Below are 26,513 nucleotides of genomic sequence, written 5' to 3'. Positions count from 1 at the left end.
TTATGTATATCCTCTTAATATTCCATTCTGTCACAGACTCAAATACTGATGATGCTGTGAATGATCTTTAGAGAATACATGTGAAGAAAGAGCATGTATGTAGGCCTCAAAGACTCAAACACTACTACACTCTGCACAAAATATTGGGACAGGTGACCAGAGGTTGCAGCTGTGATCTTCTTGCATAATTAAGGAGCCCTTTTGCAGAGCGGTGGTAAGCCCAACACGGGCTTACCACTCACTCTTCTGGGACTACTGCCGGCCCAGTGCAACTGCCCTGCTAGTTCCACTCCGAATGTGTGCAATTTCTGGGGGAAAAGAAAACTCCCGGAAATGGCTTGCATGGCGATAACCCGGCAGTAATTGGGCATTGCCGCGTACTGCCCGGTTGCTGCCAGGTTGCCCTTATCACCACCTCAATGGGTGGCAGTAAGGGCTCCCTGCCACATGGCCATGCAGTAAGAGTTATGTCACCGTGTGGCCATTTTTTCTTTTTTGGCTTTTACCAGCTGCAGAGAAATGGCCCTGGTGAGTGGGAAAAACAGTCCCGCTGCTAGCACGGGGCCCTTTTCCCGCAGCTTGGTAAAACAACTCCTTAATTTTTTAAATATTAATATAAGTGCACCTGACAGCCAAGTCTCATATAGAAGAATACTGGTGAGTAGACAGTATGATAGCCAGTGAGAAAAGGAGGCAGTGAATTCTGTAGTCAAATACTAAAAGAACAACAAGAAGAACAAAAGACTTCAGTCAAAATTTGCAGCTTGTCACAAAAAAGAGCGTAGTTCTCAGAGACATACATATTTACATAAGAGAGAAAAAGACTTCAATAATAACAAGGTAACAGTCAATAACCCCAGCCTTCAATGTTCTTAATGCATGAGAAGTTTTTGAGACTGATGATGATGATGAAAAACATTGAAGATTGTGGTTACTTACCTTTACCTTGATTCTTTTTTTTGAACTCTCAGTGATTCAATGATCTTATTTCACCAATATGGAAAAAGAATACATGCCATTATCAGGTCTGCAAGGTTTTGCATCATTAGAATGGAAAGAGAGTTTAGCACCAAACTCTGCATGGTGTCACCTGGACACAGCATGGCTTACTTTATGCAGATAGGGTGACCCCAGAAGTAATTATTACCAATGATGCAGAACGGTTTCCGGGCAAATTTTAATCTTCCTCTCCAGCCCCGATACCGACAGCAACAGCCTGCTGCCCAGATCCTCACAAAGTATTCCACTCCAAACACCACGATAGTGACAATCTCCTGCAGAAGAAAGTAAGGTGTGAGTTCTGAGAAATAAGACAAAGGAGTAACCTCAGACTGCAAGAGAGAACACAGACACAGCACAAAGTATCAACACAGGAATGAGAACAGTGGTTGATCCCTAAGAGTCAAGGAGGAGAAAGCTGTACAGGGGTAACTCCTGGATGACAGATGGATGGGGTAAAATATAGACAGAGGCTATGCAAGAAGAATCCTTTATGAGAGCTCATGGAAAGCAGAAAGGATGGAGGACATGCAGAATATCTTCTTGGTGAGACCCAGACAGGGAAGTACGCTGGGAATGTGTACAGCGCTGTGTATGTCTAGTAGCACTATAGAAATTATTAGTAGTAGTAGTACAGAAAGAATATGTAGTAAATGGACCTTTTACTAAGGTACACTAGTAGAATGAACTTAGCCAGTGCTTTTTTTGTGCCGGTACGCGCCGGTATGGTGTACCGACACCTTTTTTCTGTTTTTCCGTTCTGCCCCCTGCAAATCTAATATTTACCGAAGTCGCAGCGCGAACCGGCGGTAGTGAAACCAGCAAGCAGGCAGCCTCACCTCCTCGTCGCTTTCCTGCCCTCTCTCAGCACAGCATCCCACCTTCGTCGCTTCCCTGCCCTCTCAGCACAGCGTCCCTCCCTCGGGGAAAGGAAATTACATCAGAGGAAGGCGGGACACTGTGCTGAGAGGGCAGGGAAGTGACAAAGGCAGGGAAGCAACGAAGGTGGGATGCTGTGCTGAGAGAGGGCAGGGAAGTGACGAGGAGGCGAGCCTGCCTGCTTGCTGGTTTCACTACCACTGGTTCGCGCTGCGACTTTGGTAAATATTAGATTTGCAAGGGGTAGAATGGAAAGTTGGTGAGCTGAGGGCGGGCAAGTGGGGATTGGGTTGGAATGATCTTGGGGGGCAGGTGGAGGCTGGGGTGAGTCACTGGACATGGAAGGGAGGGGGAGGGTAAGGGGGAAAGGAGAATCACTGGACATGGAGGGGAGGGCAGAGAATCGGTGAACATGGATGGGAGGGAAGGATAGGAGCAAAGGAGAATCGCTGGACATGGAGGGGAGGGCAGGGGAGAGAGGAGAATCGCTGTATATGGAGGGGAGGGGAGGGCAGAGGAGAATCCTGGACATGGATGGAATGGGATGAGAGGGCAGGGGAGAGCTGCTGGACATGGATGAATGGAGGGCAGGGCAGGAGAAATATTGGACATGGATGGAGGAGAGGGAAGACAGGAAGGAAATGCACATGGATGGAGGGGAGAGAGGAGAATCACTGGACATGGATGGGAGGGAAGAATAGGGGCAAAGGAGAATTGCTGGACATGGATAGGAGGGGAGGGCAGGGGAGAGTTGCTGGATATGGATGGATAGAGGGGAGGGCAGGAGAAATGCCGAATATGGATGGAGGAGAGGGAAGGCAGGAAGGAGATGCACATGGATGGAGGGGAGGGGAGAGATGAGTAATGCTGGACATGGATAGAGTGGAGGGCAGAGAAGAGAAAAGTTGGAGAGAAGGAAAAACAGAGGAAGGAGATGCACATGGATGGAGGGGAAGGGAAGGAGGAGAAATGCTGGACTTGGATGGAGGAGAGGCAAGACAGAGGAAGGAGATGCACATGGATGGTGGGGAGGGGAGAGAGTTGAAATGCTGGACATGGATGGAGATGAGGAAAGAGAGGGAATGAGATGAACATGGATGGAGGGGAGGGGGAGAAGAGAAATGCTGTACATGGATGGAGGGGAGGGAAGACAGAGGAGGAGATGCACATGGATTTAGGGGAGACGAGAAATTCTGGACACGGATCGAGGGGAGAGAGTTGAAATGCTGGACATGGATGGAGGGGAGGGAAGAGGGAGGAAGTGAGATGAACATGGATGGAGGGGAGGGAAGAGAGAGGAAGTGAGATGAACGGATGGAGGAGAGGAGAGAGAAGAAATGCTGGACATGGATGGATGAGAGGGAAGAGAGAGGATGGACAGGAGATGCATATGGATGGAGGGGAGGGAAGAATAGGAAGGAGATGCATACTGATGGAGATGAGGGAAAGGGAAAAGAGGAGAAAAACTGCACATTGATGGAGAAAAAAGGCAAAAACTGGATCCACTCTGTACCTCCTCCAGTCAAGTCTGCGGAGGACCCAGCTTTAACCTTTGGATGTAGAGCAAGAAATGAAGAAGAAAGGAGGAAAGTAAAGAAATAAATGGAAAGGAATCCCTGGAAACAGAGTTAAGGGAACAGATAGAGAGCAGCAGAATCAGAGACTGGGACTGACATGATCAGAAAAATAAAGTCACCAGACAACAAAGGTAGAAAAAAAATCATTTTATTTTCATTTTAGTGTTTGGAATATGTCCAATTTGAGAATTTACATCTGCTGTTTTATTTTGCACTGGGTATACTGGAGCTGTAACATCATACAGAAATTATTTATAATGAAAAAATTCAAGTTATTTTTTTCTCCTATACTGGTATAATATTTTCAATGATGCCTGTTTATATGCGCCATGGTTGGTAAAAGGGGTGTAGCTAACATGGGTGTGGCTATCATAGGGGTGGAGCCATAGGTGGTGGACAGGAGGAGTGGCCTAGTGGTTAGGGTGGTGGACTTTGGTCCTGGGGAACTGAGGAACTGAGTTCAATTCCCAGCACAGGCAGCTCCTTGTGACTCTGGGCAAGTCACTTAACCCTCCATTGCCTTCCACATTGAGCCTGCCATGAGTGGGAAAGCACAGGGTACAAATGTAACAAAAATAAATAAAATAAAATAATGAGTACCAGTACCTTTTTTCCTACAAAAAAAGCACAGAACTTACCACACCCTAACATGGGGCTTTCCCATGCAATAAGACCATCTACAAAATAAGCACTTTTGCTTTTATTTGAATTTCTGATCATGTGCTAATGTTAGCATTAGCATGTGTCGACAAACATAGAAGAACAATAGACTCTCGCACAGGTCAATGCAAGCAGGCAAACACAGCGAAGGTGAAACCAAAGTTGATGGAAAAACAAAACGTCCAATGGACTCAAAGAATTCACACCCTAAGAATATAAGGAATAAAATCAATCAGCTTAACATATCTAAGAGTAAAATGCACCAAGCTGAACCAAATTAAAATGCAAGACAAAACTACCCCCTTAATGACTCTTTGTGCAGACACAGCAGGATTACAACAGCCAGAACACAGGACACTGCCAATTCTGACATACCAGTATGTAGAGAGCCCCTTCTGAGCTCTTCTCATATTCCTTAATGGTTGAGAAGACAGAGAGCACCAAGCAGGAAAAGACCAGGAGGAAGCTAAAGAAAAACAAAATAACATTGAGGAGTAAGTAACATATCAGGGTAATTCTATAAAGGGGTGTCTATTTTTAAGCACCAAGACTGCACTTGTTTGGAGCTTATTCTATAAAGAAAAGTAGGCACCTACTTTTCTGTACAGAATACTAGCACAAGAGGTCAATTATGTGCTTATATTTTAAGTGTAAATCCAATTAATGATCTAAATGTAATACTGGGGACATTTTAGATGCACTTTACTGATAATTCAAAATGCATAAAACACAACTCTCCCACTGTTCAATGACCTTATGTGGCTGCCCCACCTGAACTTTATCTCATCTCAACATCACTCTGTATTTGTAAACCCCGGAGACTGCAAACGCACCTCCGGTACGATGTAAGCCACACTGAGCCTGCAAATAGGTGGGAAAATGTGGGATACAAATGCAACAAATAATAATAAAATAATGAAGCAGACATTGAAGTGCCATATGCAATCAACAGTTTTCAAGTCAAACCGGACCACACCCGGAGGCAGAAGTTGCAAATCGTGTCGGTGGTGGTGTCTGTGTCCTGCAATGTTTGAGATATGTTTTTGTATACAGAAGAAATTTTCTACATTAAATCCTTTTAAATAAAACAAAATTTGAAAGAACTTCTTTGAATTGATATTGCTGAAGATGAAAATATAAAAACTTTGATATCATGCTATATGGAACTGTGAATAGAATATTTGATAAAATCTTCTGATCATATATTATAGCTGGGAATTTATTTGTGTATATTTTATGTATAAGCACTTATAGCAGTCATATAGCTGGTGTAAATTCTGGCACCCAGATTGTGAAAGTATGCGCATAGATTACATTATTTATCATCTTGTGTTCCACCCATGCTCTGACCAAACTATGCCTATGTCAGCACCCACCTGCAAAGTACTGAATACTGCCATAGATTTACGGACAAGTGTTTAGCTGGAAACTGCTCATTCATACATGTTTTTCACATGTGCATGTGAATTACGAGAATACAAGCATTCACATGCATGCTTGCTGCCTAAATCTGGGTAACTACCTAGATGACAGGAGACACACAGCAGAAATGGGTTTTCTGAAAATGATTCAGATGCTCTATCATGTAATTAGACTTCTAAATTTCCTTTCTAGAACATCCCAAGGTGGAGTATAACTACGGATACAATTTAAAAACCACAATCAAATGTAATAGAATATATTGTTAAAAGACCTCTAAGGATAAAATACAAAGGAAGACCATGAGCAGCTGAGTAATCAATCTTTAAAAGCATTTTTTTTAAATACATACAAGTAATTATGCAATACATAAGCATTCCTAGCAAGGGAATTTCATACTTATTACTCTAAGCAGTTGAAAAAATAGTCTTCCTTAAAAGAAAACATCTTTCTGACTGAAAACTGTGACATCAAGGAATTTGAACACAAAGGTATATATAGGGGCTTAGGGTGGTGGTAAGACCAACATGGGTTTACTGCTTGCTCTTTCGGGACTACCGCCAGCCCGTCATAATCCTACCCCGAGCATGCACCATTTCCGGAGGAAAAAGAAAACCCCTGGAACTGGCTTGCGTGGCGATAACCCGGTGGTAATCGGGCATTGCCTGGTTACCATTTGATTAGGATGGGAGCCCTTATCACCACCTCAATGGGTGGTAAGGGCTCCCTGTTGCATGGCCATGCGGTAAGAGTTCTCTTACCGCATAGCCATGTGCCTGGAGTCTTTTTACCTGCTGTGGTAAAAAGGGTCCTGGCACGTGGGAAAAATGGCCCCCATCACCAGTGCCAGGCCCTTTTTTCCACAGCTTGGTAAAAGGGCCCCATAGTTAACAACATGGGCTACCGATAAGATGAGTTATTTTTTCACTGACTTGTGCTAATTTAGCACGGTCCCGTTTTATGCAATGAGACCTAGTTACTAATGACCCAAGTAACCTATCTTAATAGTAGCCCACATTGATAATTTTCCCCCAGAATACCTAGGAAGGAGCAACTATCCAGCACAAATTATTGAGAGAAAATGTCAGCAAAGAACATTATAGGGGAATGAAATTAATAATGAAAAGTGCTTTAACAGCATGGAATATGATGCCAGCCATCAATCATCTTGTAAGCTCTGTGCTCTCATACAGCTTTGGAATTCTAAAGATCTTGAAAAACTGGATATGTGAATTAGAAAACTCCTCCATGCCCGCCAGGTAATGTACAAGAATCAGTATATGCTAAGACTAAAAATCCCTGAGTGTGTTTTTGCAGATCCCAGCATTGAATATCCAGGTATGTGCACTGACCCAGAAGTTAACCAGGCACCAGTCTGGAGCCTCTACATTCAAAAGAATATAAACAGAGTTCCCCCAATATTCGAAGCTTTTTAACCAGCCAGGCATGGCCACTGACTGGTTAAGTAGCATATCGGTGCCAAACTGTAGATATTCAATGGGAGATAACCGATTATCTCCCACTAAATATCCATAGTTAGCGGCTAGCCCCTAACTGGCTATATCACATGACATAGTCAGGCACAGATATTCAGCACTTAACCGGCTATGTTCAGTGGTTAAAATAGGCCACATAAATAGCAGGCCTATCTTTATATCAATATCGGGCTCATTTTTGAAAGAGAAGGACGCCCATCTTTCGACATAAATCGGAAGATGGACGTCCTTCTCACAGAAATGTCCAAATCGGTATAATCAAAAGCCAGTTTTGGACGTCCCTAACTGCTTTCCGTTGTAGGGATGGCCAAAGTTCAAGGGGCGTGTCGGAGGCGTAGCGAAGGTGGGACATGGGCGTGCCTAACACTTGGACATCATTGACCCATAATCGAAAGAAACAAGGGCATCCCTGACGAACACTTGGACGACTTTACCTGGTCGTGTTTTTCTTATGACCAAGGCACAAAAAGATGCCCGAAATGACCAGATGATCACCGGAGAGAATTGAGGATGACCTCCCCTTACTCATCCAGTGGTCACTAACCCCCTCCTACCCTCAAAAAATATCTTTAAAAATATTTTGTGCCAGCCTGTATGCCAGCTTCAGATGTCATACTCAGGACCATGACAGCAGTATGCAGGTACCTGGAGCAGTTTTAGTGGGTGCAGTGCACTTCAGGCAGGCAGACCCAGGTCCATCTCCCCCTACCTGTTATATTTGTGGAGGAAACAGCAAGCCCTCCAAAACCCACCACAAACCCACTGTACCCACATCTAGGTGCCCTCTTCACCCGCAAGGGCTATGGTAGTGGTGTACAGTTGTGGGTAGTGGGTTTTGGGAGGCTCAGCACACAAGGTAAGGGAGCTATGTACCTGGGAGCAATTTTTGAAGTCCACTGCAGTGCCCCCTAGGGTGCCCGGTTGGTGTCCTGACATGTCAGGGGGACCAGTGCATTACAAATGCTGGCTCCTTCCACAACCAGGCTTGCATTTGGTCGTTTCTGAGATGGGCGTCCTTGGTTTCCATTAGCACCAAAAATCAGAAACGACCAAGTCTAGGGATGATCAAATTTAAGGATTTGGACGTTCCTGATGTTATTTTCAAAATGAAAGATGGATGTCCATCTTGTTTTGAAAATACAGGTTTCCCCGCCCCTAGATCGGGACGTTTTGCGAGGATGTCCATATCAAAACATGGATGTCCCTTTCGAAAATGTCCCTCTATATATCCTAACAAGTACATTGAGCTACACCCACAGAGTAAATTTGAGCATGCCCTCAGATACCACAATAAAACCACCTGCTTCCTATAACTTAAACATCAGGTGATGATAAATAAGGTTAGGACTTTGACAGGCTTCTTCATTTCTTTTATCCACAGGCACAAATAGCTTCTACACTTGAAGTATGGCAAAGAAACAGAGGACCCTTAAAGTGTGGCTCTCATTACAGCCTCTGCTTCTTTCCAGACTGACTGCTTGGCTCAAGGCAAGATTCTGGACTCATGTGATAAATGCATACACATTGAAGCCCTCATGAAAGAAATACAAGAACTAAGAGAGGAAGTGGCAAGATTAAGAAGCATCTGTGACAACTAGAAATCCACTCCTGACATGCATGTTAAAACATTGGGGATCTCCAGCAAAGGGAGAGAAGATCTTGAGCAGGAAGAGGACAACTGGACACAGGTCACCAAATCCTGCAAAATCAACCCCATAACTCCATCTTCTGTTGATCTGAAGAATCGGTTCACAGCCCTGGAGGCAGGAGAGCTGGAAACAGCTCAGAAACTGGAGGAAACAATAATAAAACTTCCCCAAGCCACCAGATCGATGGCAAATAAGAAGCAAAAGGTAGTGGTGATTGGCGATTCTCTTCTCAGGGGTATTGAGGTACCCATCTGCCAACCAGACAAGGTTAAGTAAAGGAAGTGGTAGTAGCAGTAGCCGACCCTTTCAAGAGACATGGACCGAGATGTATGGCATTTTAGAAAAAAATGGCAGATCATTTTGCGTTCTATGTACTGAAACGGTAGTAAGCAGAACGTGGAATATAAATAGACATTTTGAAACTAATCATTCCCAGCTCTTGAAAAAAAGTGAGGATGAAAGGAAGGAATACATTTCCAGGCAGCTACACTTTTATAAGAGCCAATCTAAGTCCATCTTTAAATTTGTAAAAGGTTCTACAAATTTAACATCTGCAAGTTTGAGCATTGCTCACTCCATAGCTCAGCATGGAAAAGCACTCAGTGAGGGAGAATTTATTAAAGAAACTCTCCTAAGATGTGCACCAGTTCTATTTCACGATATGCAGAATAAAGATGCAATTATTAAGAGAATATCTGAGTTACCAGGAAATTTGGAGTGCCTGGATCCGATTACCAGACACTTTTAGCACCCTGAAAAATATAGCAATGGCTTTACTCACAATTTTTCCCTCTACGTACTTTTGTGAAACCTTATTCTCAGCGTTAAATAATATCAAAACCAACAAAAGAAACAGATTGACAGATGAAGTTAGTAGCGCTTGCTTGGGCTTGAAGTGTACAAAATACCAACCTTCAATTGAAGATTTAGCCAATGAAATTCAGCAACAAAAAAGTCACTAATAGGCAGATTAGTTAAAGAATTCCCCCTCCCCCTCACTTATCTTAGTTCACGGCACCCCACACAAGTTAAATAATATCAAGACCAACAAAAGAAACCGACTGACAGATGAACAAAGAAGTCACTAAGTAGGTAAGTTAAATAATTAGTTTTTGGTTTATTAAATACAGTTATATATTACAATTATACATTTTTGTTATTTAAACTATAAATATTGCAAAATTATGGTTTTTTTCTCGAAGTGACACACCACCCGAGTTATGCTCGGTTTTTTGGCGAATTTTGACACACCAAGCTCAAAAGGTTGCCCATCACTGATCTAGACAGTTTTGTGTACCAATGCCCATAGTATGGAAAACACATTTCTAGATCTACAGGCTGCAATAAGCTCTACCGAGCAGGGACTCTCTCTTTATGTCCAATATACAGCACTAAATACATCTAGTAGCACTCTAGTAATGATAAGTAGTAGTAGTAGTAGCAATGATAGAAGCTGACTTGGATATAGTGGTGGTCACAGAGACGTGGCTCACAGAAAACCATGATTGGGATATAGTTAAACATGGCTATAATCTATTCAGGAAGCTCAGGGTAGGGAAAAAGGGTGGAGGAGTGGCATTACATGTTAAGAAGAATATTCGTTTGACAGAATTGCAGGACATATAGGATAAGGAAGAAGCGCTGTGGTTAAATTGCAAAGAGAAAGAAAAATATATTTATATTGGTGTAATCAGATCTCAGAAGAAATGGACAGAGAGTTAATTGAAGACATCCACAAGATAGCAAGAAAAAGGAAAGTACTACTGTTGATTGGGGTGTCCCAGCCGCGGGGTCATCTAGAAGCAAAGGGATCTTGGATTCTCTACAGGGAGAATTGTTTCAGCAGTGGGTAATGGAAACGATGAGGCATGGAGCTATTCTTGACCTGGTACTTACAAATGGGGGTAATGTTTCTGAAGTTACAGTGGGAGATCATTTGGTATCTAGTGATCACCAAATGGTGTGGTTTAATATTAAGACAAAGGAGGAGAGGGCTAATTCGAGATTGAAGGTTCTAGATTTAAAAAAAACTAACTTTGTGGAAATGGGGGAGAATTTATCAAGGAAGAGTTAGTTAGATGGGAACAGTTGAAAGAAGTAGAATGGCAATGGTGCAATTTTAAAGATGACAAACCTTTATGTTTAAAAAAATCACATAAAAGTAAGAGGAAAAGAAGGCCACTCTGGTTCTCAAATGTTGTAGCTGAACAGGTAAGGGAAAAAAGATTAGCCGTCAAATATTACAAAACATTGCAGAAAGAGGAAGACAGGCAAAAATATCTGGAAAAGCTAAGAGAAGCTGGAAAAACTGTCAGGAAAGCGAAAAGACAAATGGAGGAAAAGATAGCCGATACAATAAAATTGGGGGACAAGACATTTTTCAGATATGTAAGTGACAGAAGTGCCATAATAGCATTGCGATGCTCAAAGCTGAGGGGGGAGAAATATGTAGAAACCGATAAGGATAAAGCTGAACTGCTTAACAATTATTTCTGTTCTATCTTCATAGTATGACCTCAGAAAACGTATGCTGAGGAGGATGGATGTATGGTAGACCAGGACCGATTCTCAGAAGACTATGTGAAGAGCTATCTAAACTAAAAGTGTACAAAGCAATGGGGCCTGATGGGAATTATCTGAGGGTACTCATGGAACTCGGAGAGATTCTGATGGCTCCACTGTCTGACCTCTTCAATGCCCTGAGGACAGGAAAAGGGCAGATGTGATCCCTCTGCGCAAGAGTGGAAGCAAAGAGGAGGTTGGGAATTCCAGACCTGTCAGTATGACCTCGGTGGTGAGTAAACTAATGGAAACGCTTCTAAAGCGGAGGATCGTGAGGTTTCTCGAACTGAACAGACTGCAGGACCCAAGTCAGCATGGCTTCACTAGAGGTAGGTCATGTCAGATGAATCTGATTGATTTCTTTGACTGGGTGATCATACAGTTGGATGTGGGAGGGGCGCTAGATGTGGTGTACTCGGATTTTAGCAAAGCCTTTGACACAGTCCTGCACAGGTGACTGATAATTAAACTGAGTGCCCTTGGTATGGGACCTAAAATGACTGACTGAGTTAAAAGCTGGTTAAATGGAAGGAGACAGAGGGTAGTGGTAAATGGAGCCTGCTCTGAGGAAAAGGATGTTGTCAGTGGTGTACTGCAGGGGTCGGCTTTTGGGCTTGATTTTTTTTAGCATCTTTGTGAGTGATATTAAGGAAGGACTGTCTGGTAAGGTTTGTCTCACTGTGGATGATACCAAGCTCTTGAGGGGTGGATGACATAAGGAAGGATCTAGCGAAGCTTGAAGAATGGTCCAAAAATTGGCAACTAAGATTTAATGCTAAGAAGTGCAAGTTCATGCACTTGGCTTACAAGAATCCAAGGGAACAGTACAGTATAGGGGTTGAAGTGCTTCTGTGTAAGAAAGAAGAGCAGGACTTGAGGGTGATTGTGTCTGATGACCTTAAGGTTGCCAAACAGGTAGAAAGGGTGACAGTAAAAGCCAGAAGGATGCTTGGGTGCATAAGAAAAGGGATGTACAGCAGGAAAAAAGAGGTGATAGTGCTATTGTATAAGTCTCTGGTGAGACCACATTAAAAGTACTGCGTGCGATTCTGGAGACCATACCTACAGAAAGAAATAAGCAGAATGGAGTCAGTCCAGAGGGTGGATACAAAATTGGTAGGAAGTCTCTGCCATAAAACATATAGGGAGAGGATCTTTAGAGTACTTGAGATTGAGTAGTTGGTTCTGTCGATCTCAATGCTAGTGTAGGTGCCTTTGCAGTGTGGGGAGGTGATCACTAGAAACTGTGTTTTTTGTTTGTTCATTTTTAGCTTGAAGAAAGTTGCCCAGGCTTCCAGCAATTTGATCGCTTGACTGATTTTTTTCTTGTATTTCATTCAGGTTATTATCAAAGGTAATAGAAATGGGCACATTGTTTGCGTAGATGAAGGGGTCATCATTATGTTGAAAAGTGTTCGTGAGATGGGGGATCCTTGGTGGACCTCGCAGGTTGCTTTCCAGGATGCCAACAGTTTTTGGTTCATCTTCACTTGGTATGTTCTGGCCGTTAGGATGTTCTGGAACCAGTTGAGGACTTCACCACCGATTCCAATTTCATCTAGAAGTCTGAGTAGAATTTGGTGGTCTACCGATGTCAAATGCTGAAGACAGGTCAAATTGTAATAGCATTATTGTTTTTTCTTTCCTTATCCAATTTGCCACCAGTGTTATCAGGACAGTTTCAGCGCTAAACTGGGGACTGAATCCTGATTGTGACTCATGCAGAATTGTGTGACTGATTAGGTAGTCCATTAATTGTTAAGATCTAGTTCAACTTTGCACCAAACAGTGTTAAGGAACAGGTGTATAAAGTAGAATGTAACCAGAGGTAAGGAATAATTTACACTGCATTTTAACTTTTCTTTGAACCGCAAGGCTAGGTCAGCCTGTGAGAAATGGATTATTCTATGACATGAATGCTACACTTTGTTGTCTCGTCTTGTATTCTCCTAGTATCTCAGGCAGCATCTTTCTTTTAGCCAGCAGTTTACCCCTGCTCCTTTTCTCTCCTGTTCAATGGGAGCTAGGTTGGCATCTGGAGCCATGAGCCCTCATCCACTCTACAGAGTAATTTCCCTCTATTGTATACCTTCTTTCCCTTTCCTGTCATCATTACCCAAATATAGTTCATCGCAGCAACCATCCTGGAACAAGTTTCAAGTTTATTTAAATTTACTAATCTGCCAGTCGGAAGTACCATCTAGGCGGCCTACAATATCTTCAATTATAAAAGTTAAGTAATAGTGTGTGCACTCTGACAAACAGACAGTGAGGTGAGAGGGTGGAATTCCATTATTAAGAGAATGGTGGTGGGGGGTGGGGGAAACAAACACTAGGGATGCTCTTAGTTTCTTGAGAATGATAGTCGGGAGCTCTACTGAAAAGAAAAGTTTAAGTTAATGCATCCTGAAATAAAAATGTCTTAAGTTCTGCCTTAGAGATTAGTAAAGAGGTTTGATGTCACAAAACCCTGCCTCTGACCATCTAGGTGTTACTCTCCCCACCCTCAAGGGCTGGGAATCTTACTGCCAGCACTGACCAACCTGAGATGTGGAAGTCCCAACACAGCAATCTTCTACAAGTTATTAAACAGCTCCCACCTCCTCAACATGCAGGCAGACCCTGGATCTAATAAATAATACCCTGAGCATTGTTGAATTGTACAGTGGCTTCATTGAACAGAGAAGGTTTCTGGTGTAAACAGCTCCCAGAGGGAACACCACTGATTCCTTTCCTACTACTCTGCAGCCATGCTGAGCCTTGTCCTCCGGCTCCTCCCCAGTCACTGGCATTTTACAGATTCCAGACTGGAGACAATACAATTAGCTGAGGAACAGATTATCTCAGGGGTATTAGGTGCCTCTACATTATAATTGCAAATGCTGCTAATTAGAAACAAAGGATTATAAATCACATTTCCAGACATTTGCTGCATTGCTCATTTCATGTCTTGTGAAGAGAACCTCTTTTTCCTTCATTGCAATGTGTGTGGAGGCAAAGAGGAAGGAGTTTGGGTTGTGGTAGGAAAGGCACAGCATTTAAGGCAGGATATCTGTGCCAGCTCTTCTCAAATGAGGGCTATCACATGCCATGAGTTCAAGCCAGCAAGGAAAGGATTTGGTTTTGGAGGGATAGGGAGGCCCTTGAATGACATGTAGCAATGGAACTCAAAAATGATTGGGATCTGCACAGAAGATCTCTATATATCAAGAGGGTAGAAACCAAACATTGAGTGTGTAGCAGTGAAATGACTTGGAACTTATTAATATGTCATGAGGGGAGGAGGGGCAGTTACAACTCGAAATAAAGGCATGGGAGTAACCTGCGCAGAGTGCCATTTAACACGCAAACCACCTTATGAAGAAGACTGGATATCTGTGTTATATGTAGTCATTTCCTATGTTCACTATGGGGTGAATTCTATATATAGCGCCAAAAAAGCGCTATTCTATAAGTCTCACTGAAACGTGGTGTAAATGTATACACTAAATTAAGCCTATTTTCCACTTATTCTATAACTACTTGCATTCATTTTAGGAATGCCCTCGTTCCACCCATGATCCTCCCATTTCCACACCCTCTTTTTGAACTTACGCATAAAATTTAGATGCAGATCCTGTGCCGAAATTTACACATGCATATTCCAACTAAATAAAATTAGCGCCAATAATTGCTTAACAAGCTATTTATCAGTGCTAATTAGCTCGTTATTCAATTAAATTGTGCAAGCAAATTGGGTGCATGCCCATATTTGCACATGCAATTTTTAGTGACTTATATAGAATTAAGGGGTATATTACTATGTGGGACATCACACACTGGGACTACATGCCAAGAGCCTAGTGACAACCAGTAGAATGACTGACTACCGTTTGGATTTATATCTCTTATAAATAATAAATAGGAATCACAATCATCTGAATCTACTGACAGTTTTATAAAGTACTTCCAGAAAAGCTAATCTGTTTAAGAGAAGAGAAAATTAATTACCCTGTCCACCTTCTCAAACTAAAGGTGAAGGGAAGAAATGCAGCAGGAGCCTGTGGAGATCCCTCTCATGGACTCAGTTGTATTTTCTTTGGTTCAGACATTTCAACCAATTTATAAAGCAAGTTTCTGGAAGACACTTCTTCCTATCTTCACCCATCCTTACTGAGTAAAAAATGAACGTCTCAGCTGTCAATGCCTGGCTATTTCTGCTCACCTTATAAATTCCCAAAGGAAATGAACCATTTCTGGAAACACTATAGAACTGTGTGCAAATGTACGTAATTTCTCAGTGCCTCAACAACATGTTATCTTCAAGCCATTTATTTTTAATACAAATGTTCATATTTTCAACTACTCTGAACTTATGTGCGTCTAGGGAGCTTAACTGAACAGGACTATTGTGTGGTAAGTCCAGGAGTCATAGGCTCTGGGGACCATTCTTCTGTCAGGACTAGGGAATCCGCTGAGCTAAGCACTGAGGGCAACTTTTAACAAGCTGAAGCAAAAGGCGGCCTGTGCTGGTGTCGGTGTTTGCTTTTGATGTGTGCCGAGGCCCCTTTTTACTGCAGTGGGTAAAAGGTAGGTCTTAATTTTTTTTTTGAGGAAATGGCAATGCAGCAAGTGAATCACTTGCCATATGGCCATTTCAGGGGAGCTCTTACTGCCATCCATTGAGGTGGTGGTAAGGTCTCTCATGCTAACCCAGTGGTAACCGGGCAGTGATTACTGCCAGGTACACACCAGCGCTACAAAAATAAATATGGGTCCCTTTTTCCAAGCTGCGGCAAAAGGGGGCCTGCGCTGGCATCAGTGATTGGTTTTGATGTGTGACAAGGCCCCTTTTTACCGCAGCCAGTAAAAGGTAGGTCTATTTTTTTGAGGAAATGGCCATGCAGGAAGTGAAGTACTCACTGAGGTGGCGGTGAGGGCTCCCGCGCTAACCCAGCGTTAACTGGGCAGCATGCAGCACTGCCCAATTACTGCCAGGTATACACCGGCGAAACAAAAATAAATATTTTATAGGATATGATGGCACGTCAGTGGCACTTCCTTTTTAGCGAGCGATAAGCCCGCAATGGGCTTACCGCCACTTTGTAAAAGGGGCCCTGAAAGAATTGTCAGCTTCCTTACATAGAAAAGACTTTTTATTGAGTTTCTGTTTAAGTCCCCTAGAAATGACAAAGAAACACTTCAGACATTCAAGCTGAGAAGACAGATTCTTTTCTTTCCTTAGCGGTTTTAGTGGATGTGGGCCAGACCGGGCCAAGCCCACATTGGCAGCTCTACAGTTGTGCTGAACTTTTTAAGCCTCAGTCTTCTGATGCAGTTTGCCTGGGGTCTTGACAGCTACTATTCTACTAAACCTTTATCTGGGGCCACAAGGGAAAGGGAAATGGGACTTGATATACTGCCTTTTTGAGGTTTTTGCAACTACATTCAAAGCGGTTTACATATATTCAGGTACTTATTTTGTACCAGCGGCAATGGAGGGTTAAGTGACTTGCCCAGAGTCACATGGAGCTGCAGTAGGAATCTAACCCAGTTCCCCAGGATCAAAGTCCACTGCACTAACCACTAGACTACTCCACTAGCAACATTTCATGTAGAAGCCTGCCCTTGCAGATCAGCAATGCGGCTGCGCAGGTTTCTGTTTCTGTGAGTCTGATGTCCAGCACGTACGTGCAGGACATCAGACTCACAGAAACAGAAGCCTGCGCAGCCGCATTGCTGATCTGCAAGGGCAGGCTTCTACATGGAATGTTGTTAGTGGAATAGCAACATTCCATGTAGAATCTCAAATAGTAGCAACAGAATCTCAATAGTAGCAACATTCCATCTAGAATCTCCAATAGTAGCAACATTCCATGTAGAATTTCAAATAAGGAAAGGGAAATGGGACTGGATATACTGTCTTTCTGAGGTTTTTTGCAACTACATTCAAAGCGGTATACATATATTCAGGTACTTATTTTGTACCAGGGGCAATGGAGGGTTAAGTGACTTGCCCAGAGTCACAAGGAGCTGCAGTGGGAATCGAACTCAGTTTCCCAGGATCAAAGTCCACTGCACTAACCATTAGGCTACTCCTCCACAAGGTAACACAGTGCTGTATAGACACATTCAAGAGAAGTCCCTGCTTTATGGAGCTTATAATCTAGTTGGCAGATTTTAAAGGAAGATAGACATTGAGGATCAAACATGCCTCCTGTAGTGTAGTCAGGGTGTTCTTACCATTCACTCATTAACAGATGAATGGTTATCTGTGGTCTGGTGATTCTCAACCCAGTCCTCACAAGCATTCCAGCTGTTCAGGTTTGAAGGCTCTCCCTCATGAATATGCAAGAGATATATTTACATATGTCAACCTGTTTCTTAGATTCATTGTATAGTCAAATATATCTCATTTCAACCAGATCTTCACGAACATACTTAAATCTCTGCCACCCTAGTTGCAAAGGACTCAAGTACAAATCAGTTTATGGATCCAGCTTCTCCTATATAAGCACCCAACTCTGGAATGCACTTCCAGAAGCCATAAAAACTACGTACGACCACCTCAACTTCCGGAAATCACTAAAGACCTACCTGTTCGAAAAGGCATACCCCACTGACCTAACTTAAGTGCCTGAACCCAGCAACACAAAGATACCTATACTTGTATTGAACATTGTGAACATTATATGACTTCCCTCTTTACGATTTCCTAATGTGTCTGTACTTATTTATCTCATTGACAGTATCATTACTCTGTATTTGTTTTCCACCGAAGGTGGCTATCACCTCACGGTACTATGTAAGCCACATTGAGCCTGCAAATTGGTGGGAAAATGTGGGGTACAAATGTAACAAATAAATAAATAGATATTCATAAGGGAGAACCTGGAAACCAAAAAAAGCCAGAGTACTGCAGAGATTTGGGTTATGAATCACTGCCCTATAGAGATAGGCAGGGGAAAGGGGGAGGGGGGAATCAGCACACACCTCTTTCATACTTGAAGTCAGGGAGCACTTGCCTTGCCTGAAGTGCCCTTAGCTCAAGGAAGGAAGAGACAGCAAGGAAAGAGGCAAAGAAACATCTAAGGAACAATCACATACTCATGTGCAGTGGATGCCCCAAATCCACCGAGCAGCCTGGGACTGCAGGTCAGTAACCAGTCTCTGCCCATGGCTCTTATCGGTTTGCAAATCACAATGATTTCACTTATGGGACAAATAATATTAAACTGCTGTGGCAAAGGGAGTACATCTCAGATTGCTGACGCTAATCCAATTAGAATAATTAGGAAGGAAATAAAAATCAATTTGATAAAAGTCTAAGTATCTGGAATTTGATCCCTGGCTGCATGGTACATTATTCAAGGGCTAAGCATTGTGCAGAGAGATACAGACCACTGGAACATAGACAGCTCTTCTCCCCCTTCTGTCACCATCAGCTAACAGCAACTGCGGAGTATGGCTTCATCCAGTCCCTTCTAACGTTTTGTCAGTTTGCTTACTGTAATTTTATTGGCACAGCCAGAAAAAATTCTGATGTTTCCCACTGATAAACTGTAACTGTGCAAATGCAATAGAATACTCAAATTCACAAAAATCCTTTTGGTTGCCTGTATCTGGCTGAACACATCGAGCTGCAGAAAGCTGTTTTCCTTGATAACTCAACAAGGGGCTTTTTCAAAAAAGTAAATTGCACATGCTAATTCTGTTAGCGTGCACTAAGCTTTACTACAAAAAAGCCACCTAGTCATAGCAACACAGTAACAGAATAAATGGTAGTAGATAAAGACCTGAACGGTCCATCCAGTCTGCCTGACAGTTACATTCATTATCAAGTCATAAGTACATAAGTATTGCCATACTGGGACAGACTGAAGGTCCATCAAGCCCAGCATACTGTTTCCAAGAGTGGACATTCAAGGTCACAAGTGTCTGGCAAGAACCCAAAACAGTACAATACATTTTATGCTGCTTATTCTAGAAATCAGCAGTGGATTTTCCCCAAGTCCATTTTAATAACAGTCTATGGACTTTTCCTATAGGAAGATATCCAAACCTTTTTAAAACCCCGCTAAGCTAACTGCTTTTACTACATTCTCTGGCAACAAATTCCAGAGTTTAATTACACGTTGAGTAAAGAAAACGTTTCTCCAATTTGTTTTAAGTGTACTACTTTGTAGCTTCATTACGTGTCCCCTAGTCCTAGTATTTTTGGAAAGAGTAAACAAACAATTCACATCTACCCATTCCACTCCACTCATTATTTTATAAACCTCTGTCATATCTCCCCTCAGCCATCTTTTCTCCAAGCTGAAGAGCCCTAGCTGCTTTAGCCTTTCCTCATAGGGAAGTTGTCCCATCCCCTGTATCATTTTTGTTGTTCTTCTCTGTACCTTTTCTAATTCCACTATATCTTTTTTGAGATGCAGTGACCAGAATTGAACACAATATTCGAGATGCGGTAGCACCATGGAGTGATAAAAAGGCATTATAATGTCCTCATTTTTGTTTTCCATTCCTTTCCTAATAATACCTAACATTCTATTTGCTTTCTTAGCCACCGCTGCACACTGAGCAGAGGGTTTCAACATATCATCAACGATGACGCCTAGACCCCTTTCCTGGTCAGTGACTCCTAATGTGGAAAGAGTGCATTATAGTTAGATAACTATAATTCAGGTTCCTCGTAATTATATGTAACAATAATTCGGGTTTCTCTTTCCCACATGCATCACTTTGCACTTGTTCACATTAAACATCATCTGCCATTTAGATGCCCAGTCTCCCAGTCACATAAGGTACTCTTGTAATTTTTCACAACAAATTTAACAACTTTGAATAACTTTGTGTTGTCAGCAAATTTGATTACCTCACTAGTTACTCCCATCTCTAGATCATTTATAAATATGCTAAAAAGCAGCGGTATCAGCATAGACCCCTTGGGAACCCTACTATCTCCCCTGCTCCATTGAGAATACTGACCATTTAACCCTGATCTCTGTTTTCTATCTTTTAACCAGTTTTTAATCTACAATAGGACACTACCTTCTATCCCATGACTCTCCAATTTCCTCTGGAGTCTTTCATGAAGTACTTTGTCAAACACCTTTCGAAAATCCAGATACACAATATTAAACTAACAATGAATGTGATATAAAATACTTGATCATTGTTTCTCTTTGGCATTTCTGTGACATAGACCATTGATGTCTGCCCGGCCTTGTCCTTAGTTTCCAACTACTGAAGTTGCCGTCAAAGCCCACGCGAGCATATCCAAATCCATCTTGTCAGTGGATTGTCCCGGCACTGTCCTCACATTACAAATTACTGGAGCTTATCGAAGCCCTCTTCAGCCCATCCTAAATCAGATTGCCATATACAGGACCCAGACTGTACAAGCCTGTCCAGCATCGGCCTTAATTCTTCACAGCCAGAATTGCCCTCTAAAGTGACACTTGACATGCAAACATACATGCAACCATTTAAGTTTTGGGTTTTTTTATACCACTCATTTCTAATTAGAGATCCTTTTTGAATTCCATCAGTTTTTTCCTCCACCACTTCCTTCCGGAGGGTATTCCAGGCATCAACCACCCTCTCCGTGAAAAAGAATTTTATGACATTACTCCTAAGTCTACAACCCCGCAACCTCAGTTCATGTCCTTTAGTTATACAGTTTTCCCTTCTCTGGAAAATATTTGTTTCTATATTAATACCTTTCAAGTATTTAAACAACTGTATTATATCTCCTCTGTCTCTCCTCTCCTTTAGGGTATACATATTCATGTCTTCCACTCTCTTCTCAAATGCCTTTGGCATAAGTCCTATACCATTTTTGTTGCCTTCCTCTGGACCGTTTCTAGTTTTTTTACATTTTTAGCAAGATTCAGCCTCTGAAACTGAACACTATATGCCAAGTGGGGCTGCACCAACGACTTGTACAAGGGCATCAACACCTCCTTTCTTCTGATGGTTACACCTTTCTCTATACAGCTTAGCATCCTTCTGGCAATTGTCACCATCTTGTCACACTATTTCATCTTTAGATCCTCAGATACTATCACTCCAAGATCCATCTCCCTTTCTACTCCCTAAGTGCATCAATCTGCACTTATTTGCATTGAGTTTTAATTGCCAAACATTAGACCACTCTTCAAACTTTTGAAGATCCTTTTTCATGTTTTCCACTCCTTCCAGGGTGTCTACTCTGTTACAAATTTGGTATCATCCACAAAAAGGCAAACCTTACCTTCCAACCCCTTGACAATGCCACTCACAAATATATTGAACAGAATTGACCCCAGCACCGATCCTTGAGGCACTCCATTACCCATCTTTCCTTCCTCCAAGTGATTTCCATTAACTACCAATCTCTGGCATCTGTCTGTCAACCAGTTCCTAATCCAGTTCACAACTTTGGGTCCTAATTTCAGCCTGTCAAGTTTATTCTAGAGCCTCCTTTGAGGAACCATGTCAAAGGCTTTGCTGAAATCTAAGTAGATTATATCTAGTGCATGTTCTTGATCCAATTCTCTGTCCACTCAAAGAATTCAATCAAATTAATTTGGTATGATTTACCTTTGGTAAAACCATGCTGTTTTGGATCTTGTAACCTATTGGATTCCAGGAAATTCACTATCCTTTCCTTCAGCATCTCTTCCATTACTTTTCTAATAACCAAAGTAAGGCTTACCAGCCTATAGTTTCTAGCTTCTTCTCTGTCACCACTTTTGTGAAGAAGGACCACATCTATTCTTACATAGTAACGTGAGTAACATAATAGATGACGGCAGAGAAAGATCTGCACAGTCCATCCAGTCTGCCCAACAAGATAACTCATATGTGCTACTTTTTGTGTATACCTGACCTTGATTAGTATCTCACTAGCTGTGTGACTGTAATGTGGAACACCCACTCAATTGTCAGCTTAATCATGTGTATTGAAAGTGGAGAAAAAAAGCTTCAGAGTTGCCACCCAGCCAGTCCTATGCAGACTATAAGGCGTGAGCTCGGCGTGCCCTAAGAGGAACACTAGAGTGACAGTATTGAGCTAAGTGGTTTCTGGCGACACCTTCTTGATGTATTTGCATTCTACAGAATAACGGAAGAATTAGTACCGCCAATAGTCTTATACAGTATATTGATTTATGATATTGTGGACACACAAAGTAGACAGCAGTGCATGTAGAGCATTTGAAGAATAGAAATTTAGAAATAATACATGAAGCAGTGGAGGGTTTTTTTTGAAGCTACATGATGGCACACCGAGCTCACGCCTTATAGTCTGCATAGTTGGACTGGCTGGGTGGCGACTGAAGCTTTTTTTCTCCACTTTCTATACACACGATTAAGCTGACAATTGAGTGGATGTTCCACATTACAGTTACACAGCTAGTGTGAGTCTGTGTTAGGAATTTCATTTATTAAATAGAGCTTGCTTGATTAGTATCTGCCATTTTCATGGCACAGACTGTAGAAGTCTGCCCAGCACTAGCCCCGCCTCCCAACCACCAGCCCCCATCCTCCCACCGGCTCTGCCACACAAACTCCGCTAAGCTTCTGAGGATCCATCCATTCCTTCTGAACAGGATTCCTTTATATTTATCCCACACATTTTTGAATTCCGTTACGTTTTCATCTCCACCACCTCCCGCGGGAGGGCATTCCAAGCATCCACCACTCTCTCCGTGAAAAAATACTTCCTGACATTTTTTTTGAGTCTGCCCCCCTTCAATCTCATTTCATGCCCTCTAGTTCTGCCACCTTCCCATCTCCGGAAAAGGTTCGTTTGCGGATTAATACCTTTCAAATATTTGAACGTCTGTATCATATCACCCCTGTTTCTCCTTTCCTCCAGCGTATACATGTTCAGGTCAGCAAGTCTCTTCTCATATGTCTTGTAATGCAAATCCCATACTATTCTCATAGCTTTTCTTTGCAGTGCTTCAATTCTTTTTACATCCTTAGCAAGATACGGCCTCCAAAATTGAACACAATACTCCAGGTGGGGCCTCACCAATGACTTATACAGGGGCATCAACACTTCCTTTCTTCTGCTGGTCACACCTCTCTCTATACAGCATAGCAACCTTCTAGCTATGGCCACCACCTTGTCACACTGTTTCATCGCCTTCAGATCCTCAGATACTATCACCCCAAGATCCCTCTCCCTGTCCGTACCTATCAGACTCTCACCGCCTAACACATACGTCTCCCATGGATTTCTACTCCCTATTCTTCTCCAATCCCTTGGAACCTTTGTCATCTCCAAGCATTTCTTAAACAAATCTTTAAGAAGACCTACCAGAATCTCTTTGAGGTCCCTCAATATCCTGGATGGATCCTGTCCGGTCCCATGGATTTGGCCACCTTCAAATTTTCAAATTGTTCATAAACACCCTCTTCCAAGAATGGTGCTATATCCACTCCATACTCATATGTACCTTTGTCTGCCAATCATGGTCCTTCTCCTGGATTTTCTTCTGTGAACAGAGAATAGAAGTATTTGTTTAGCACATTTGCTTTTTCCTCATCATTCTCCACATAGCAGTTCACAGCATCTTTCAATCTCAGAAATCCATTTTTAGCCTTCCTCGTTTCACTAATATAACTGAAAAATTCTTGTGTCTCCCTCCTTACATTTCTAGCCATTTGTTCTTCCGCTTGTGCTCTTGCCAGACGTATATCTCTCTTGGCTTCTTTCAGTTTCATCTGGTATTCCTCTCTGTGTTCCTTTTCTTGAGTTTTTCTGTATTTCATGAATGCCAGCTCATTTGCTTTTATTTTCTCAGCCACTTGCTTGGAGAAACATTTTGGTTTCCTTTTTCTCTTGCTTTTATTTACTCTTCTCACATAAAGGTCAGTAGCCTTATTTATAGGTCCTTTTAGCCTGGACCACTTTCTTTCCATTTCTCACATGTCCTCCCAGCCCATCAACTCTTTCTTCAGGAACTCCCCCATTTTACAAAAGTCAGCAAGTTTGAAATCCAGGACTTTGAGTTTTGAGTGGCTGCCCTCTGCTTTAGCCGTTATATCAAACCAAACTGTTTGCTGATCACTACTGCTCAGGTGGGCACTCACTCAAACATTAGACATATTTTTCCCATTTGTGAGCACCAGATCTAGTGTCATTCCTTCCCTTGAGTATTCTGTCACCATTTGTCTCAGTAGAGCACATTGAAAAGCATCCATGATCTCTATTTCTTTCTGATTCCACAGATGGAACTTTCCAACCCACATCTAGCAGGTTGAAATCTCCCAACAACAACATCTTCCCTTTCTTTCTCAACTTTTGGATATCTGTAACCAGATCTTTATCTAGTCGCTTTGATTCTGTCGGACATCTGTAGACAACATCTATGTGGGCAGAGGTTCCATCTTCTCTTTTCAAGGCGATCCTGCTTCTTCCTTTCCCCAGACTCCATGCATTTCAGTCGCTTTGATATTTTTTCTCACATACAGAACTACTCCACCATTTTGAACATCTCTATCCTTCCTAAATAGATTATTGCCTAGTATGTTTGCGTCCCATTCATGGGAATTACTGAACTATGTCTCCATGATAGCAAGAATGTCTAAGTCTGCCTCTAACATCAAGGCTTACAGATCATGAACTTTGTTATTTAGACTACGAGCATTTGTGGTTATCACTTTCCAGCTACATTTCAGTGGCAGTCTCATCTTCTGTTTTATGTAGTCTCACTTCCTATTGTATTGGTAAGAAGTGATTTGCTAACACTGTTGTTTACATTGCTTTGTTTACTACTGTCACAACTTGCCTTTTGCTGGGAGTAACCACTGGAAGTGACCTGCGTCCATATGCCACTCTACCTTCTAGTTTAAATGCCTAGAAACATATTGCCTGAATTTCTCACCAAGGTTTCTTGTTCCTGCCACAGTGAGATGCTGCCCATCATTACAACATAGTCTTTTGTTTTTCCATATATTGCCCCATCCTCCTATGTACCTAAAACCTTCTTGATGACACCCGGCTTTGAGTCATTTATTGAAGTTCATTGTAATTTGTAAACCTTTGTCTCCCTTTCCAAAAGTAGGTAGTACTTCAGAAAAAAAACTACCATTTGTACCAAAGGTTTTGACCCCTCCTCTAGCTCCTGAAAATCTCTCTGGGCTACAAGTGGGATATTATTAGCTAGGTCATTTGTTTCCAGGTGGATAACAACATCAGTGCTAGACTCCTTAGTTTCTTTCCTGATTATAGTCCGCATTTGCCTGGTACTCCTAGTAGGTGAGGATCCTGGAAGACATTTCACTTTGTTGGGCCCCTTGAACTGTCTTCCAAAGTTAATGCCTCTGATAATGGATTCCCCTAGCAGCAACAGTTTTCTGGTATGAGCTTCTTTATTAGTGCTTTGGGGGTGTCTTTTCTCTTGAGATACCTTCGTTGCTTCTTGTTCTACCTTAGTTCTATTTTCTGGAGCATCACAGTGCTGCAATGAAGCAAAGAAATTCTGCAGGGACTACAATTATGAGGTGGATGCTTCTCTGCTACATGTCGTAGTCTACCTGAGCCTACTGTGATCCATGTATTCCTAGGTGGTTTTATTCTTTGAGGCAGTGATGAGAAATTGGTATGATTCTGTGCAGTAATGGAAGCTGCTTTAATTTCATCCAATTCCTGCTTAAGTTTGCTGAGCTCCTGTTTTATACTACGAAGCTGAAGACAGATAGGACAAGCCTTAAGCATCCAGATGTGTGCCTTGGAACAAAAGCACCACAATTATTACACAGAGTCATCTTGATTGGTTGGAATGGGTATAAAACGATGTACTACGTCAGAGTTAATGGTCTGCAAGATTGCCTGTGAATGACTGAGGAGTATTGTAAATGATTATTGGGTTTTACCAACAGAAAACAGGAAATTGGGAGACCACCACAAAATCTCAGTACACAAAAAAAATCTCCCACTTCATTACAGTGCATTTTGACTTCATTCAAAAGCTGAAGCCTTTTCTGTAAAGCAGACCTAGTCACCCTTCTCCATGCTTCAGTCACCATCCACACAGCACACTCCAGTGCCTTGTATGTTGCAATGCCTCTACAGATAGGAGTGGTCTAGTACTTAGAACAGCAGATAAGTCACCAATTACATGTCTTGTTACCTTGGGCAAGTCACTTCAACATCTGTTAGCTCAGGTCCAAAATTAGGCCTCTGTTTTACTAAATTGTGCTAATAAGATTCCATGCATGCTATATAACACAAGCCCCAATTTTATAGCAGGGTGTCTATGTGAAGAGTCCTAAAAAGCACCTGCTTTATAAAGGTA

The 26,513-nt window shown here is 42.2% G+C and overlaps 1 protein-coding gene across 1 annotated transcript in view; it reads right to left on the bottom strand.

Moving 5' to 3' along the window:
* The window catches only part of KCNQ2 (potassium voltage-gated channel subfamily Q member 2), a 157,083-nt gene that overhangs the window by 110,593 nt on the left and 19,977 nt on the right, over nucleotides 1-26,513 (bottom strand). Inside the window, exons 2-3 of the mRNA XM_030213450.1 lie at nucleotides 4,491-4,581; nucleotides 1,148-1,274 (exon numbers count right to left, since the gene is read on the bottom strand). Of these exons, the coding sequence (XP_030069310.1) occupies nucleotides 1,148-1,274; nucleotides 4,491-4,581 (218 nt within the window). The remainder of the gene's footprint in view (nucleotides 1-1,147; nucleotides 1,275-4,490; nucleotides 4,582-26,513) is intronic.

This window comes from Microcaecilia unicolor, chromosome 8 (genome assembly GCF_901765095.1).
Source record: "Microcaecilia unicolor chromosome 8, aMicUni1.1, whole genome shotgun sequence".
Taxonomy (NCBI): domain Eukaryota; kingdom Metazoa; phylum Chordata; class Amphibia; order Gymnophiona; family Siphonopidae; genus Microcaecilia; species Microcaecilia unicolor.
This window is presented reverse-complemented; position numbering and strand designations above follow the sequence as displayed.